The sequence below is a fragment of the Marmota monax genome, unplaced genomic scaffold (assembly GCF_021218885.2).
Source record: "Marmota monax isolate L192 unplaced genomic scaffold, Marmota_monax_Labrador192_F-V1.1 WCK01_AAM20220418_F8-fsc00043, whole genome shotgun sequence".
Taxonomy (NCBI): Eukaryota; Metazoa; Chordata; class Mammalia; order Rodentia; family Sciuridae; genus Marmota; species Marmota monax.
Window position 1 is genome coordinate 13,037,580 of NW_026691982.1, and position 18,004 is coordinate 13,055,583.

At 41.8% G+C, this 18,004-nt stretch overlaps 2 protein-coding genes across 9 annotated transcripts in view; both read right to left on the reverse strand.

Annotated features, from left to right (window-relative positions):
* Window positions 1-79: 79 nt before the first annotated feature.
* On the reverse strand, window positions 80-12,328 carry C1qtnf9 (C1q and TNF related 9). 2 transcript variants are annotated; one of them, XM_046447032.2, is made up of 5 exons: window positions 12,082-12,328; window positions 10,487-10,594; window positions 4,461-4,648; window positions 2,349-2,411; window positions 80-1,011 (listed from the first exon to the last, which is right to left on the reverse strand). In XM_046447032.2, the coding sequence occupies exons 3-5, from the start codon at window positions 4,624-4,626 to the stop codon at window positions 239-241; spliced, it is 1,002 nt and encodes a 333-aa protein (XP_046302988.1). In that variant the 5' UTR covers window positions 4,627-4,648; window positions 10,487-10,594; window positions 12,082-12,328; the 3' UTR covers window positions 80-238. The 2 variants fall into 2 exon arrangements, with proteins under 2 accessions (XP_046302988.1, XP_046302990.1); XM_046447034.2 differs by lacking the exon at window positions 10,487-10,594.
* Window positions 12,329-13,010: 682 nt separating this feature from the next.
* Window positions 13,011-18,004, reverse strand: part of Spata13 (spermatogenesis associated 13) — a 351,797-nt gene continuing 346,803 nt past the window's right edge. For all 7 annotated transcript variants that reach the window (XM_058580755.1, XM_046447959.2, XM_046447967.2 and 4 more), the window contains one exon: window positions 13,011-17,058. In XM_058580755.1, coding sequence (XP_058436738.1) covers window positions 16,883-17,058 — 176 coding nt within the window. In that variant the 3' untranslated portion in view covers window positions 13,011-16,882. The remainder of the gene's footprint in view (window positions 17,059-18,004) is intronic.

The window sequence follows — 18,004 nt, forward strand, 5'->3', positions numbered from 1 at the left end:
TCCACAAGGCCTTGAGTTCGATCCCTAGTACTGCAAAAACAACAACAACAAAAAAAAAAAAAAAAAAAAAAAACAGGGCAACTATTTAAAAATTTACTCTTTGGAATATTGTAAGTGACACAGAACCATTTTTACAAGTGATTTTCCCATTTGCACCTTTTAAAGATTATTACAATAATTGAAGGAATTATAAAAGCTAATTCTGACCAATGGTGATGCAGATGTACAGTCTTCTGTGTCATGAGCTGCTGAAGAGAAGGAAGCCTGTGAACGTTGTGTCATCATCCTCATCTGCAAACAAGCCATTGAACCTCTCTCCTCCTGTCACCTGCATCCACACCTCATCTCCAAGCTTCAGCTCCAGGACCATACCATTGGAGGCCTGGTCCTCAGAACTCATATAACCATCCTTGGTATTCAGTATTTTTACCCCATTTTTGACCAAAGATACCTGCACATTCCGGGAGAAAACAGTGATGTGGTAGGTGAAGTAATAGACCCCAGCAACGTGGCAAGTGAATTTCCCCGTAGCCACATTATAATGGTTGAATTCGTTATATAAGATCTTGTCGAATTTAATGGGTACATCTGAAGGAGGAAACTTGCTCAACACTGTGAGACCCACAGTGAAAGCACTCTTTGGCAAGACTGGAGTCTCACCCATTTTTCCTTTTTCTCCTCGATCCCCTTTCCAGCCTCTTACTCCCCGAACTCCTGGCTCACCCTGGGGTCCCATAGGTCCAGCTTCTCCCCTGGGACCCGGCTTGCCAATGGGACCTACAGGGCCAGGTAAGCCAGTGGGACCCAAAGGTCCATCATTGCCTGTTAGACCTTCTGGACCAGTGGGACCCACATCACCTTTATCTCCCTTCTGCCCCTTAGGGCCAGTCTCTCCTTGGAGCCCTTTCTCTCCCATGGGTCCAACAGATCCCTTTGGCCCATGCTTCCCCGGGGATCCTCTGGAGCCTTGATCACCTTTGATGCCTTTTGCTTCAACTTTTCCATCTGCTCCTGAATAGAGGAAGAGAAAAAAAGAAATGGTTTGTTAAATATTCCCTTGTGAACAACTTTGGCTTTTCTGTTATTGAACATTTAATTGAGATGGAGTAGTGCTGAGGTTCAGTATCCGCTCAGGGTTTAGAAATTAATTAACTCCCAAATTACAGGCATGTGTGCACACATACATGCATGTACACTCTCATACACAAAACACCTTTTGACTCCTGTCTCCTAAATGAGAAATGATAACCCTTTACCATCTAAGTCCACCATGTTGACCATGAAAAAAGGCCAAACATTAAGAGAAACACTCTTCAGAGCAGGGCAGCACTGCAAACAGCAGATTGATTCAGGATACTTAGTTAACAGTTGCTCAGACCTAGTGAAGTGATGCCCCCTAAGAAATTTCTTGTGACACAAAGTAAAGTCTCGAGTATGGCATTCATCCATCTCTAATATCCAGCCCCAGCCTGCTCATTCTACCAGTTGTATTATGGTTTTCTTTATTCTATAGATGCTTGGTGCTTCTGAGTTGCTTCCACCCCAAATGGAACATAGTGGTTGCAAGCATGGATTCTGGAGGTCAATGCCAGGACTCCATCCTATCTCCATCCCTTGTGCTCATGGGATGTCAGGCCAATGAATAAACCTTCTACACCTCTGTTCTCATCTATGAAATCAGGACAGTAATACTTCCAAGTTCACAGGGCTCTTGAAGCCACTGAGTCAATACATGAGAAACACTTAGAACAAGATACAGAGAACCATCTTTCTCTCCATCGGTTGCCAACTGCCAGCATTCATCCCAATTCCAGGGCCACCCTCTCCATACAGTGGGGCCAGATGCACTGAGTCCAAATTCTTCTTCCTTTGTGCTTATTCAGTAAGTCAGGGTTCATCAGACTGTCTCCCATTGACCAAATCTGTCCTTATGTTTTTGTAACAGCCCACAAGCTAAGAATGGTTTATGGGTTTAAATTGTCAAATATAATATTCTGTGATATGTGAAAATTATGAGGCTCAAATTTCAGCCTTTATACACACAGCTTCACTGAAACACAGCCACACTTATTTATGTAGAGTCTATGGCTGCTTTTCAAGACAATGGCACAGTTTAGTAGACACGATGCAGAGCTGAAAATATTTATTATCTGGCCTTTTACACAAAAAGCTTGTGGATCCCTGTGCTCGTCGTGGGCTTCTGGAGAGCAAGAACTGAATGGCCTCTGTTGTTGGGACATCCTCAGAGCCATATAAGGACTCATCCATAGTAGCAAGCACATAATAGCTATGGTGAAATTGTGTTAGTTCCACATTAGAGCATGGTTAATAGGAAGCCAGCTTCTGACCTCGTTCTCCTTTCTCCCCGCTCATTCCATCCTTCCCTGGGCCACCGGGATGTCCTGGTTCTCCTAGGTGGAAAAGAAGAAAACAGAAGAGTTGAAATTCCAAATCTGTATTTTTCTGACCACTGGCCTCCATGGGTGGTGTACGGAGGAGAGTGCTGGGGGTGTCTACCCCCAATGGGCACTCCCTCCTGGGGTGGAGAGAGGCAGGCATGAGTGAGCATCTGGGCCTCTTATCTGTGTTAGATGAGTGAGTTATATAATGGATCAGGTCACTTCCCAAGCACCCACTTGTAAGATGTGCCATACATGAGCAGCAAAGAAGGATGAGAAAGAAATATGTGGCTGGAGACACTGATGTTCATAATTGTGGTGACTGGGGGACTCCAAGCAACTCAGAGCCAATGTTCCCAAGCAAGCCCTGGGTACTGTGAGATCTCCAAGTGGGAGTCATCCTTACATTAATTCCTTTCCTGTTCTCCTCTCCCTCCCCAGCCATAAGTCTTTCTCTTTTGTTTCCCTGCTTAATTCTCAATTCTTGCAATCTCCCGAGCAGTGACCTCTAAACTTTCTTGATCACAGAACCTCAAATAACAAAGTATGAATGTGGACCCTCATCAATGCACATCTGAATTGTGGATAACTCCTGGGCTAAACATGCATTCATTATAAAGCATACAATTTAAAAGGGAAAGATAAAGAGTATGTGAATTGTTAGCGTGAGCAATATGATTAAATATTTTTCTAAGAAATAATGTTATATACAATATTATATATATATATATATATATGGAAAATATATAAAACATATATACTTCTAAGAAACATGTAAAACTTGAAAGAATGGATACAACTGAAGAAAAAATACAAGAGATTCAATAGGGAAGAAAGAAACTTGGTATTGGTTGTATGTTTTATCTTACTCCTTCTTATGTATCATCCATCTCTTTTGTGTATGTAAAATATTTTAAAATAAAAATTTAAACCCCATTATGTTAAAAAATAAAACAAACACACCATTGTGGTTCCACTGGGAGGGTAAAATACTTGGGTTCATTAAGACTTAAGTTTTCCTATTAACTTGCACTGGACTTTCTGCTACCCAGAAAGGTCTAATGACTAAATGTGACTAAAACAGCATGGATTTTCCAGAGATATTATCCAAGAGAAGACTTCACAGAGTATATTTGCGTGGTGGTTGTTGGAAAGGAATAAAGTTGCTTCCTGGTAAACTTCAGCCTCACCCCGCCCACTTAATAAATCGTCAGGCCTCCATATAAAAATAAGCAATGTGTAGCTTTAAATTGCATGACATATTGAGTAGCAGGATGAATTCTCACATTATCCCACTCTATCCTGGTCAGAATGTGAATCATCCCTTTTTCTACCCTGTGTGTGCTTCCTGCCTATTAGTCACTTAGTGGCCATCTAAGTTATTAGATTGACTGTCTCAGGATCACAGTTCTTGTATTTAAGTAACCCTTATTTTATGTCCTCCAAGGGCAAGAGTAGTGATGCTGGCAATTTTATTATGTATAGTGTTACAAATGTTATATTTTATCATCAGCTATTATTAATGTCTTACTGTTCCTAACTTATAAATCAAACTTTTTCATAGGTATATCTGCATAGAAAAAACATAGTATATATAATATTCTGTACTATCTATGGTTTTAGCCACTCATTGGCTAAAACCTGTTGGAGGTCTTGGAACATAATCTTCCTTGAATAATATGGGACTGTTGTATTTAGCCATCAGCTCTCTCTATTGGCCTCATCATGTTACTGAAGATGTGTCATAACCGTTGCTAAGGCAGGAAGATTGATGACATTGTATACTACTGAATATGTCCTTATAATATCAGAGACAATGGCTAACAAACAGTATCCCCAGTGGAGGAGAAGCCCATGAGGGCAGGGTCATGTCAGTCCAGTCCTCACTCCATTCCAGCACCCAGCACAGAATCTGATATGAGAGGACTCTTGATAAGTGTTTGACATGTGAATGATGAGGGTTCAGTGGGTGACTGGGAAACCACACAGAGAATAAACAGATGTGATAAGGGGTTGACGGCATCAATGGAGGGCAGCAGAAAGCCACCAAGTGGTGAGTACCTGCATTCCCCTTTTCACCCTTTGCTCCATCTCTTCCATCTCTCCCAGGCAGGCCATTGTGACCAGGATTCCCTGGGATGCCAGGGTGCCCTTGCCTGCACGTGTCCTGTGAGTTTATGCTCCCTGTATAGACTCCCATGGCAAGCAGGAACCACCAGATCCTCATGGTCCAGATGACAGAGTCTGAGCTAGAAGACAGAAAGAGAAAGGAGAAACCTTTGTCACTGGTGCTATGAACACAGACTCTGCTCCTTTGCAGTGGGAAATGGGCCCATCCTTACTCAGACAAGGGACAGTATGGTCAGGGCAGATGAGAGTAGAAACCTGGGAGCTGACCACAGTGGTTGCAATCAGGAAAACATTGTCTTTAGGAGGTAACACAAGTAATTAGGATCATTCTTTTTTTTTTTTTTTTTTTTTTTTTTTTTAATTTTTAATATTTTTATTTTTTAGTTATCGGCGGACACAACATCTTTGTTTGTATGTGGTGCTGAGGATCGAACCCGGGCCGCATGCATGCCAGGCGAGCGCGCTACCGCTTGAGCCACATCCCCAGCCCTAGGATCATTCTTAATGGTGATGATAAATGAGGAAGCCAAGTTTGAGATCAGGATACTCTTTTATTTATCTTTCCAATTTTGTCACTGTGACAAAATACCTGAGAAAACCAACTTAACGAAGAAAGGTTTGTTTGACTCATGGTTTCAGAGTCCTTAGTCTAAGGTAACCTGACTTCACTGCTGTGGCAAGGCAGAAACATGGCAGAAGGCCATGCTCACCTCAAGGTAACCAGGAAGGAGAGAGAGAGAAAGGGGCCATGGATAAGAAATACCCTTCCAGGGCATGCCCCCACCACTCCCCCCCCCACCTCCATGACCTACTCCTCCAATTAGGCCCCACCTCCTGAAGTTTCTACTATCTCCTAACAATGCCATCAGCTACGAGTACACCAGGGGATTTATCCACTGATGAAATCAAAGTCCTGGTGATCCAATTCACTTCCCGAAAGCCTCACCTCTGACCATCACTGCATTGGGGACCAAACCTTCAACACATGACCTCTGAGGGACATTTTGTATCCAATCTATAAAACCACTTCCTGGAGCCAGAGAAGAATGCGTACTCACAGGGCTGATGAAAAGACCAAATTTGATCATAATGTACATGAAAAAAGCACATTATAAACAATAAGGCAATCATAGAATTACCATCTATCTGATCCAGCAATTTCACTTCTGGGAATATTTCTGAATAAATTGAAAACAGAGATTTGAACTGAGAACTCATGTTTAGAATACCATTGTTTGTAATAGCCAAAAAGTGGGAAAACCCATCATGCCCATCAGTGGGTAGATGGACATACAAAAGGTGGTATGTGCTGGCAATGAAATAATGTTCAGTCTTAAATAGGAAGGGTATTCTGACCCATGCTACAACATGGATGAATCGTGAGAATATTATGCTATGCAAAAACAAGCTAGTCAAACAAATTTCTGTATGAGCCACTCCTAGGAGGCTTCTAAAATAGTAAAGCACGTAGAGAAAGTAGGGCAGGGGTTTCCAGGGATTGGGGGAATCAGGAACTTGTATCTAATGGGTACAGAGTTTCACTTTGAAAAGATGAAAAAGTTCTAGAGATGGATGAGGTGATGGTTGTATGATAATGCCACATGGTTTAATACCACTAAATCGTACACTTAAAATGATTAAAGTGATAAATTTTATGTTGACATATATTTTACCACAATAACATACTAAATTAAAAAATTAGGTGGACACAATGGATCATGCCTATAATCCCAACAACTGAGGAGCCTGAGGCAAGAGGATCCCAGTTTGAGGCCAACCTTAGCAATTTAGTGAGGTTTTTCACTAAGCACTTTAGTGAGATCCCGTCTCAAAGAAAAAAAGAAAAAGGAAAAAAGTAAAGCATTCCAAGTAGTCCTACTGTGATTAAATATATTCTTTGAATGTAGATCCATGAAGGATCTGCTCACACGCATATGTGCGTATGTGCTCATGCACGCACACACACACACACACACACACAAGGTCACACAATTTGGGAGAAGTGCATTTTCAAGTCCTTTTCTGTATAAATGGTGTTCCCCCCCCCCCTCCGCCCCAGATCTTTGATTTGCTTTTGAACCTCATCAGGAGCAAAGACAAAGAAACCTCAAGGGGCTGAATTGTAAACAAGGGAGGAAGAAATAACTAGGAAGAGTGTTCCCAACAAAGGGAACAGATTATAGAAGCGCCTGCAGTAATGTGGATGGATACTCAAATTCATGGGACCTCCTGACAAAATCCAACTTCCACAGGAAAGTGCATATAGTTTCATGTGCCTCTCTTCCATGGTACCTATCATGGTAGGGGTTTTACATTTGATGACATAACTGTAGGATTAAAATTCTGGCTCCCCACCTGACAGGATTTCCCACATTGTTATATTTTCAGTACCCAGTATTAAACTTGAAACAAATACTTATCAAATGAAACAAATATTATCATGGTAGGTATTTTAGGACTTTTTAGCAAAATGAACACATAGGTTAGTGCAGCTGGTCATAACTCAGATCTTCATGTGCTGCTGACAGCAATGTAGATCTGCCCAACCTTTTGGAAAGGTAAAAAGCAAAAGACACCCCTATCTGTGACCCATCTCTAAAATTCTTCATCATGATCCAAGATTTGTGTGCCAAACACAGAGATGACCAAAGCCTTATCTACAATGGTTAAAAGGTGCACACTAAATAACATGTAGAAACAGAAGGTGATGTAGGAAATAGAATGGTATAAACCAATAAATGCATATTGGTAAACTAAAGGTAGATATTTTTATTTAAACTAAAGGTAGGGGGCTGGGGATGTGGCTCAAGTGGTAGCGCGCTCGCCTGGCATGCGTGCGGCCTGGGTTCGAACCTCAGCACCACATACAAACAAAGATGTTGTGTCCACCGAGAACTAAAATAAATAAATAAATAAATATTTAAAAAAATAAAAAAATAAATAAATAAACTAAAGGTAAACATTTTTTCTAGAAATGGTGGGGTTATGGGATATTTTCCTGTTTAAAAACTTTTTATAGCACTACACATATATTTCTAGGTAAGTATTTTTTAAATAAAGATGCTTAGATTCAGTCATTCAAAATAATTAGTTTCTGCCAGACAAAAGACTATACCACCCTCTTGTGTAAGTCTCTAAGGATCACGGGGCCCAGCCTAAGGCTAAGAGTATTTTTTGGAAAAGGAAATACAGATGTTTCCCTTTGAAGTCACAAACTTACAGCATTTCTGGAAACTGACTTGTGTTTCCTTACAGCCGAATCCATGAATAACCTGCACCTGCATCTTTTGTGTAACTCAGAAGTGACTGATGATAGTAGTCAAATCTTAATTCCAGTAACCAGGCTTTGTTGGGAGTTTGTGCATTACAAGTTATTCCACTCATAGTTATAAACTTCCCTGTTAGAATTGCCTTCACAGTGTTCCATAGGTTCTGGTATGTTCTATCACTCCAGTGCAGAAAAGATCACAAGATCATGAAGGTGTCAAGTGAGAAAAACTCCATTTTGTTTACCAGCTAGAAAATTAACGTAAAAGTAAATATTTGTCCTTCTATAATTCTTCTGAGTTTTGCATAGTTGATGACAACCAAGCCCACATGCTGACTAAGGCAGAAAATATCTAACTTGCTTACGCTCTGTGCTTAGCACACAGACAATCTTCAATGGATATTTTTAATTGAACACACTTTGCTCCCAAATAACCAATGAAAAAAGTTGTGGTAGTATAATAAAATTTAGATGAGGGCTTGCGCTTTAATGTAGAACATTGAGGGTTTGCACACAAAAAAGTATATTAGCAGAAATTTTATTAATGTTATTTTGAAAAAAAGAATGGCATCTGTGCCTCTCACAAAACTATGGGTTGAATGCTCAGCTTCATTAGTTCAACCTCAGTGATCACCCTCAGCTTTGAACTCCTGTCTGGTCTTTCTCCAGAAGGCACTGGGGGTAGGACCCCTTCTAAGTCTCCCATCTTTCCCTGTGAGCAGCTTCACACTCTCTCTCTTCTCTTGCTGCACCCCTACACCTCACGTGCTCTCCTAGGTGGTTACCAATTAGTAACCACCAATCAAGTTTAATACTTTTTGAAGGTAGTGACTCCATCTTTTCACTTCATTATTTTTGATACCCCACCATCAAATATTCGTAGAATGAGTGAATGAATTAAATATTATCTTAGTTCCAACTGTGTATCCACAACCCTTCAACCCTTAAGGAGGGGTCTGGGTGTTAAATCTGAGCTCTGTCAGTCTTCAGGTGGTGGTCACTGGCTATCTCCAACATCCCTCTCACTTTCTTCCAGGCAATAGCAATTTCAGCTGGGCTCCTGGCTGCCCCCAATAGACTGCACTTCCCAGCCTCCCTTGCAGCCTGGATTTGACCATGAAACCAGATTCTGGCCAATGGGACGGCAAAATGATGTGTGCAATTGTGGACTACAGAAAGGGGAAGGGGTATGTCATTCCCTGGGTTCTTTCCCATTTCCTGTGATGGGTGCACACAGGGTGGTGGGCCATGGTGGACTCCTCAAGGAGGGCAACAGTTTAGGCATAGGAAGAATCATAGATTCCATGCATGAGTCTTGCACTTATAACCCATCTTTGACAACTAAGCCCACATGCTGACTAAGGCAAAGTGTCTCTTGCCCAAGGTCTGGCCTCTCATCAGAAGTGAGGAGGGCTTGTGTACACCCGCAGTCAGCCCAAGGCTCAGAGTGGCTGAGGACACATGGCACACAGACCCTCAGGCACAGCCACTGCCTGAGATGAAGCTGAGCAATCTGAAAGCATCAAGCCATAGTGCAGCCACCTGCTGAATGCTGTGATCTGGACCTGGTATTCTGACATGGAAGGGGTAAAGGGACACAGACTGCAAGTGACTTGGGATTACTTGTTTTTAGTCCCAAATAAAGTAGGTTCTGACTTAATGTCTTACTTTTGAGTCTCTTCTCCTATTACCTATATTTCTCTCTCACTATTGAGTCTCTTGACACAGGGTTATCCAGTGGCCCTCCTGATTAATTTTCTCTAATTCACAGCCAAGGTTAAGGGTTTTCACTCTTCAAGATTCTTACTTTCTGGGAAGCCTCTTTTGGGCCCCCACTTGCCTTTTGGGAGCTCTGTCTCTTTTCTTCTCACTTGAATAAATACTACTCTTTTACACTTTAAAAAGAAAAATCCTATTCTCCCCAAAGGCTGACTTAATACACATCTGCCAGAAACCAGCTGAGTGATTTTTACTGGGTTTCCAAGCCCCTGCTTCCAGAATCTCAGCCTCCTTGTGCATAAAATGTGAGAGATGAACTAACACCCCGACATCCCTCCGACATTTGGCAGCCCAAGAATCTAAATATCTCAGTTGCCTCTATTGACTATATTTTCTTCCATGTGTTCTGTGCATTGTACATCTTATATTTTCTCTTCAACATATATTGAGAATATTTACTACACTAGCATATCCATAAATATAAAAAAATGTACACATTAATATTTGTGTTAATTAGCCTGCAAGCTTCTCTAGAAAGCTCTCCTGAAAGGTCAGTTATTTTTATGAACATTATTATATGGTTTTTCTCTTTTCTCTCAGCTGGTTTGCAGAGTTCTAAAATTTTTTCAAGATCTGCTTTTCTCTTCTATTTACTCTCTTAAAAAATTTTTTTTTGGTAGTTGTAGGTGGACATAATGGCTTTATTTATTTTTATGTGGTGCTAAGGACTGAACCCAGTACCTCATACATGCTAGGCAAGTGCTCTGCCACTGAGTTATAGCCCCAGCCCTTATTTACCCTCTTAAGAATGAATTTTGAAACATCCCATTCCCCTTCCTACTATCCGAAACTCTGTAAGACATCTATTTTGCAAATGAGGCCAGATTAACTCTCACTGACATTACAACAGCTGTTTTAGGACCAGAAGACTTAACCTGAAGGTGAAGAAATCCCCTCCCCATGTGCTTACCTGAACCCTAGGGCTGCGGGCTGGACCCAGGTGCTGTGCAAATCAGGAATCCAGGGCAAACTAAAGAAAATCACATCTTCCTGCCATACAATTCCCTAGTGGACATAACTGCAAAATAGCAGGAAGGGGAGGGGATGGAGGAAGGCACAAGATATCTTGGAAGAGCTTCAAAATTCACGGCAAGGCTTGAGTTAGGTAGCTTTAGCTACTAGCACTCGCTAGTGTAGAAAACTCCCTCCTCCCACCATTTTAATAAAACAAGGTATTCCTCCACATGGAATCCGAAGGAAGGAATCTCCATGGCAGGTTTCCTTCCTTAAAATGATGTTCAGGCTTTTCCTAAGCAACTTCTCAGTGGACCTAAGGTCCATTGTGAATCAACAGGACAAGAATTAAGACTGTAACAGTGACCAGGTCTCAGCTGGATCCTGAACCAGGACTACTATGGTCAAATTTCTTTGTAATTCCTTTTGCTGTTAGGTCTTTGGGTAGCTAAGGATTCAGAGTTCATTGCCTTCATACACACTTCTCAACCTGCAGCTGAGAAAAACATGGTGTGGCCGTTTCTTCAATGTCTTGCCGTTTGACTCTTCATTTTTTCTAAGTCTGCTCATTAACGTTTATCTAAAACAGTTTCAGGAGGACAAAATTCCCCAAGTCTGTTTCTGGGAGGTGCAGGAGGCTTGAATGCAGAGGCCACATTGGGGGACGTATGCCAGTGAGGACAAGCCTCACTTTATAGGGGCTTGCAACATCCCAACCCTCCTCTCCAAATGATTCCATTCATCCTCAGTACAGCAAACCAATATAAGGTCCCAGGGGATGGAACTGGATTTGCAGGTATACATTACCTGGACTTGGCTTCTTGGCCACCCCACGGCTTACACTCATCTCTTAACCGCTACACCCAGATACTTGATGTCCCTTCATGTGGTGGGCTCCAAACAGCAATGTCTAGCTGCCAGAGGGATCCTCTGGCCACACAAGACTTCAGGGCTGTGTGTGGCCTACCCTGCTCTGATTCCTCCATTCCCCAACCTATTTCCAGCCTGACCTCTCTCCTGAGATCCATGCTACTTTTGCTGACTGGATAAGCCAGATGGTCAGCAATGCAAGGACGAGTCTCCCGGTCCCACTACCAAGCCACTCCTCAGTCTCCGTATATGGCACTCCCACTCACTCATCACATCAGGCTTGACCGGAGTCCTTCCATCTTTCCTATGAGATCCGCCAGGGCCACCAAGTAGCCTGCACATCCGCCTCCTGCTCTCCTGCCTTGTTCTTATACCTGAGCAACTGTCTCCCATGAAATCCCTCTGCCTCTGGTTTAACATCTGCCCTTTTTCACTGCAACCCAGCCAGCTCCTAAATAGGACATCTTTGCTGCAACCTTCCTTAAACTGTGTGGTCACATTAGGAAATCACAAGTGCCACCATGGGCCACAGGGCCTTGGCCATCCAACTTCAGCTTACCATTCTGGTCACACTGAGACCATGGTCTCAGCTCCATTTCTGCTCCTGTCTGACATGGTTAACCCAGGGGAGCTCACACCCTTTCCCCCACCAGTGTGTGATGCCCCTCGCAAGATACTTACCTTGGAAGAGGACTCCACTCTCATGGCTGAGTAACAGCTATGCAGCTCTGGTGTTGCTTAGTTCCCGCTGTTTTGTCACACCTATTTGTGCTCCCCTTTGACCCCACAAGCTCCTTCGGAAGATTCACACATTTCAGCTCCCCAGTGCATAGAGCAGGCAGCTAATACATGTGAATTCATGCCACTGTCCTTCAATTATTTCCATTCCTATGTATGGTACCATTGTAGACCACCCTGCTTCCCACCCACCCACAGCCTTCCCTCAGCCCAACCCAAGGAGGGGCCAGCAGCTCACTCTGAAGTAGGTGGACCTAGGAGTAAACAACCAGCAAGAAGCACTTGGCAGCTTTCTTAGGAACCCTTTTCTGATTAGTCACAGCAAACAATGGGCTATTTACTTGGTTTTTCTGAGCTGTTAATTAGATAAGGAAATTCGTATCCACCCCACATTCAAAGGGTTATCCTGGGACCCCAGGTCACCTCCTAGTGGAGGGATCTTTCCTTGTAGCTGTTGCAAGGGGGAACATTTGGGCCACCCATACTCCATCCCTTGAAAAAGCTGCTACAACCAGGACTTCCAGGCTGGGAGAGCAGCTTGCGAGGAGCATGCGGGAGGCCTTGGGTGCAGCTCCCAAAACCAAAAAGCACAAGCAAACTAGGACTTCCTATTTCCAAATTCTGCTTACATCAGTCTGATTCCATTAGTTTGTGGCTTTTTCAGTCAAGTGGCCCCTCGTGGTTCCCCTCAGAGCCTTCTTTCTCTTACACCTCCCCAGAGGTTTGATCTGGTTGATTAATGAGTTGTTGCTAGAAGAAATGAGGACAGAAAAGGGTCTTCCCATCTCAGACTCCTGGCATTCATGGCCTCTTTCTTCTTTTTAAACAGAGCATCATCTTATTTTACTACTCAAATGAATTACTAAGACCAGTTTGGGAAATTAATTTTAATATACAGATACAAAACAACAAATATAGATTCACAGCATTTACAATAAATCATTCAAATAACATTGTAAATAATTTTTTTTTTTTTTACAAAAAGAATTTCAACAAAAATACATATCAAGTTACAGTATTCTTGTAGACCAGACTTTAGCTGTCAAAGCTAATCCACCAGTTTGGAAGCATCACTGACTTATACAGACAACATCATCTTTATATGGATGAGTTAAAAATTACCAAAGCCTTGCAAAGTGGGTAAGCAAGTCATACACAATGGGTTCTATTATGTACAAAAAGACTAATTATTAAATTACAGAGTTGGTTTAAAGTATTTTCTAAATACAAATGTCAATGCCAATGTGATAACTAAAAGCAGTAATAAAAAGTATGTTCTACTAGGTAAATTTACATGAAACATTTAAGCTTCTGGGTTTTTTTTTAAATCCTTCCAAGACCAGCTAAAATTTTCCACTTTTTCCCAAAATTTTTTGAACTCCATTTGCATTACATCCTGAAAATAAACAAGATTAGCAAGAATAGTTTTTAGGTGAAGCATATTACAGGGAAAACTTTGCTAGCAGTTTAATCTATAAGTTGGGTCCAACATCCCTGGTCTATAAGCCATTCATTGAAAGGATGTTTATTCACACTTGTTGGCACTGTCCTTTTACAGACACTTCACTGGTTTTCCTCTCCTTCATGCAAGAATAATGCAGTAATACTCCCCCAGCTCTGGGTAATCAGACTCTTCTATTCTGTCTAGGAAAGTAGGTTGATTTGTATTCAGGAATATCAGCAATTTAGGCATGCAGAGATTTCTACCTGGCCAGATGCTAAATCACCTGGTTTTTACAAAAGATTTCGATTGTGAAGTAAATTTTGAAATAAAACACTTTTGCTATACAATAACATCACAGGATGTGGCATTAGTCTTCAATAGATTAGGTATAAAAGGGTACAGTATTTGGATATGGCATTGATGGTGGTGATATGTTTTCAATAACAAAATCACATCTACCAACCGGAGACAAAACCCAGATTTACTGAAAACAAACCATGCACACAGTATCCCTTGACAGAGTTGGCAAACTGCTTGTTACCCTCTTCCTTGTTAGCAGGCCAAAGACAACGAATGTTCCTTCTCTAGGACTTTTCAAATATTGTTTAGAATGGCTTATAATTCACTACAGGGTTCTCATACCTTTAGGGATATCAAAACCGAGAAAGCTGCTCAAGGCCATTTCAACTGTCTTTCACAGAGTTAGCAAATTGTGATACACTAATGAAATTCATCCAGATGTTGTCAACCAGTGAAGTCATTAAAGCCTGACTTTAAAAAGAAATTTAAATTTATTTTTTAAACTGGTACATAAAATCATAAAAATTGTACATATTTATAAGGCCAAAAAATAAAAAGGCCCACCCAGGGTTGGGGGTGGAGAAGATAGAGAGATTGGGCAGTGGGTGGAGGTGGGGTTTCCCAATAAAATTCACACGGGCAGGGGCTTTTTGTTGCCTCTTTTTCTCTCTCCAAGTAGAACATGACGCAAATCAAAAAGGAAGTATGGCAAACTGAAAACAAGAATAACTGAGGCCTTCTATTCTTTGCAGAACCCAGGTATTTAGTAACAAAACCCAAGCTAGACAGATTTAAGTAGTTAAAGGATGTTCTAGCCTTTAAAAAAATATATATGTTAGCAGTTTTCAAAATCACCTCAGAATCCAAGTAGAATCCACCCAGGCAAAGTATATAATCAAATGACATCATCAAATGACCATCACGCTTTACAAAACTGATTCTCACAATCCCAGGTCTTGAACTGACTTTGACTTAATCAAAACATGTCCTGGTGTTCAGGATTCTCTGTTAGGGAGTCCATGGAGGTAGATGGGAACTAGAAGATAGGACTCAGCTGGGAAACATGTTAGGACTGGTCACAAAACCTTAAAGCCTTTGCTCACTGCCAATTGGTCAATACTAGCAAACGGAAGCCCTCTGACTCCTTACTCGAATGAGTCCTCACTGAAAATGTAACATAAGTAAATGATATTTTTTACTACCTTAAAGCAATTCTCTTATATTACATTAAAAACAACAAAAACCTGTTCAAAATTGCTGTACATACAAACAACTCTATTTAGCACAGAAAAGTAGTTTTCAAAATATATCATTACATTTTGTTAGTAAAAATGTCAGTTATATAAATGCAACTGAGGTTGAAACAGTTATTCATGGACACACACATATACACACAACCAATGCACGAAGCCATAGCACCTCTTCTGTCAAGGGACCTGTGGTGAGAAAGAAGCAACCCTGAGGCTGTAAACCACAGGGCAAGGCAAACTCTCAGCAAGCCAATGTAAGCAGGCATTTGAATAGTCACAAAATGCCCTAAGGGCCCAGCAGAGAGGTCCAGAGTTATGTTTTCTTGATGCATGAATAACTCTGCATATGGCAAGGCAGGGGAGAAAGGAGGAACTACATCCTTAAAGTTAACACCTTCCTCTTTAAATTTGTAGACTTGTTTATTCTCAAGCTTGGGTCTGTGGGGGAAGAAACTTTGCAAGAATAGTATACAAAAAAATGAGCTTCTCAAACAGAAATCCACAAACTATGTGACACAATATCCTCTGCACACTGATGCAGAGCCTGTCTTCTCCAGACTATTTAAAAGTTACTTTCATCATACTTCTCAGTATAGGCAAAGAAAAGGAGATTATTTTCTGCAGGCATCAGCCTGTGTGGCCTCCATTAAAAAGAGACTCCTGTCTTTGAGCCTAGATATTTTGCTAAGGTGTCTTTCACAGGCAGTGAATCTCCACCGTTTTGAGTTTATAGGACAAAGGCAGCTTTAAACCCCAGAGAAGCAGGATTGTTCTGCCCTGTGTTTTCTTCATGGGTTCTTCCGAGTTGTAATTTTACTGATGAAGACATCGGAAACAACTGTTAGAAGATGTGCAGGATGTTTTTAAGAATGCTTTCCAACTGGTTTCCATTCTCATGTCATTAAAAAATTAAAGTAAATGAGCTTTTATATCGCAAACAGTTGTTTGAATGCTGTTTCTTGGTTAGGATGAATGAGTGAGATGTGATTTCTGCTCAGGGAGTTACACAAGGCACACAGGCAGGTGAAGATCCGACTTGCCAAGGACAAACAAGCTGGCCTTGAAAGTAGCATGACCTGGAGGATGCCTCAGTGCCCCCACATCTCAAGCTGTGCTGCCAGGAGACGGATGTACTTTTCCCGACTAGCTTGAAGAGGAGGCACCTTGCAAGATGAAGCCTACATTTGGCAACTGTGTAGACACAGGTGACACCAGGGAACACCCTGGTCATCTCCAAGCAGCTGTTGATCCCCTAATACTACCAGAGGGAGTAAAAGCTCACCTTCTAAGTGTGACCAGACACATGGTAGGGAGAGGCAGCATTATAGCTACTCCCCATCGTTGATTCCCTTCAAAATCAAATGCAGACTCAATCCTCTAATTGAGTCATTTCCTTAGCACTGAAAAGCTCTCGGTGCTCTGGAACTGCAGGAGTGTCCCCATCACTAGTGGGGCTTGTGGAGCTACCACAGCAGCATTCCTGTAGAACTTGACCCTGGTTCCAAAGTCCCAGCCACCTCAGAGTGCTCCTTGGGGCTTCTCATGCAGGGCAGAGCTATGTGTCATGACCTTCTCCTCCTTTCCACGAAAGCAGCAGGATCTCTGAAGTGAAGGTGAGTCCAACTCCTTCCTTGAGCCCCCAAAGAAGTTTTCAACACTGGGCCCAAGAAACTTTCCCTGGGTTTCACACAAAAGAAATGAACATGGTTCTCCTCTTCACAGTCCCTCAGGGGAAGTATGGGCCTGCTTCTCACTTCCTGAAAGGGGCGAGTTTATGGAAGGTATGCCAGAAGAGGGAAGGCTTTCTCTTGGGTTCTGCCAGGGCAAACACCTGTTGCTGGGGGATGCTGGTAGGCACGGTGATGTGGCGCTGGTGGAGGGGATGCAGGTTCTGGTGCGGCGGGGCAACAGGGCATCCGCTATAGTCTAACTCCGGTGGGGGGGGGGGGGAGATAGAACATTGATTGAGAGTCACTTAAGAGAACCACAAAGGAAAAAGAAAAGTGTCAAAACTCAAAGATCTTAGCTAATTTTTAATTCACATTAACCAAAAGAATACCGAATAGCTATCCTAAGAAATGGTACATTCAAATACCACGTGGGAAGCCTGGCATAGATTATCTCATTTAATCCTCTTAATATCATCCAGGTATGGGAATTGAAACCCAGAGAAGCTATGTAGATCACCTATGGTCACACAGCAGTAAGTTAAAAGAATTAGAACTGGGCTACGAGTTGGGTTGGAAAGCAAAAACATGCTTTAAATGAAAACCTGGAGCTCATCTTGCCTCAGCTAAAAGCCTGTTCTGCCACCGACTAGCTGCAGTTATTTGCAGGCAAGTGTTTGACTTCTCTGTGCCTCAGTTCCCTAATTTCTTTTTTCTTTTTTATCAGCTACACATGACATTACAATGATCTTGGCAATTCATATATTTGAATCAATTGGGGTATAATTTCTCATTTTTCTGACTGTACAGATTGCAGAATCACATTGGTCATACAGTCACCTACCTATATACATACAGCAATCATAATGTCTATTCTATGGTTCCCTAATTTCTAAAAAGGGGACAACAGTACCAGATTGTTATAAAGAATAAAATGAGTCAATATAGGTAAAATGTTTCAAAGAGGGATACCTTGTCACTTGAACCCTGCTTCATCAGGGTATGTATTTTATATCTGTACAGAGGTCATTAAAAGGTTTATTAAAATTAACTAAAAGATCAAAGGTAAGAATATAAGTCAACATAACATGATGAAAGAGAGGGCTTCAGAAGCTGACTGGTTCAGAATCCACTCCTGCCCCAGCTTGTCACAGGGCTTTCCTTATCTTACAGGGAGATGGGGAGGATGAAAGAAGAACCCAGGA

What these genes read in the sequence shown, in the direction of transcription:
- C1qtnf9 (XM_046447034.2), bottom strand. Translation starts at nt 4,626, where the DNA reads ATGAGGATCTGGTGGTTCCTGCTTGCCATGGGAGTCTATACAGGGAGC. An exon ending in GGGTGAAAAGGGGAATGCAG is followed by an intron (nt 2,412 to 4,460) that starts GTACTCACCACT and finishes TTTTCCACCTAG; the next exon opens with GAGAACCAGGACATCCCGGT. An exon ending in CGGGGAGAAAGGAGAACGAG is followed by an intron (nt 1,012 to 2,348) that starts GTCAGAAGCTGG and finishes TCCTCTATTCAG; the next exon opens with GAGCAGATGGAAAAGTTGAA.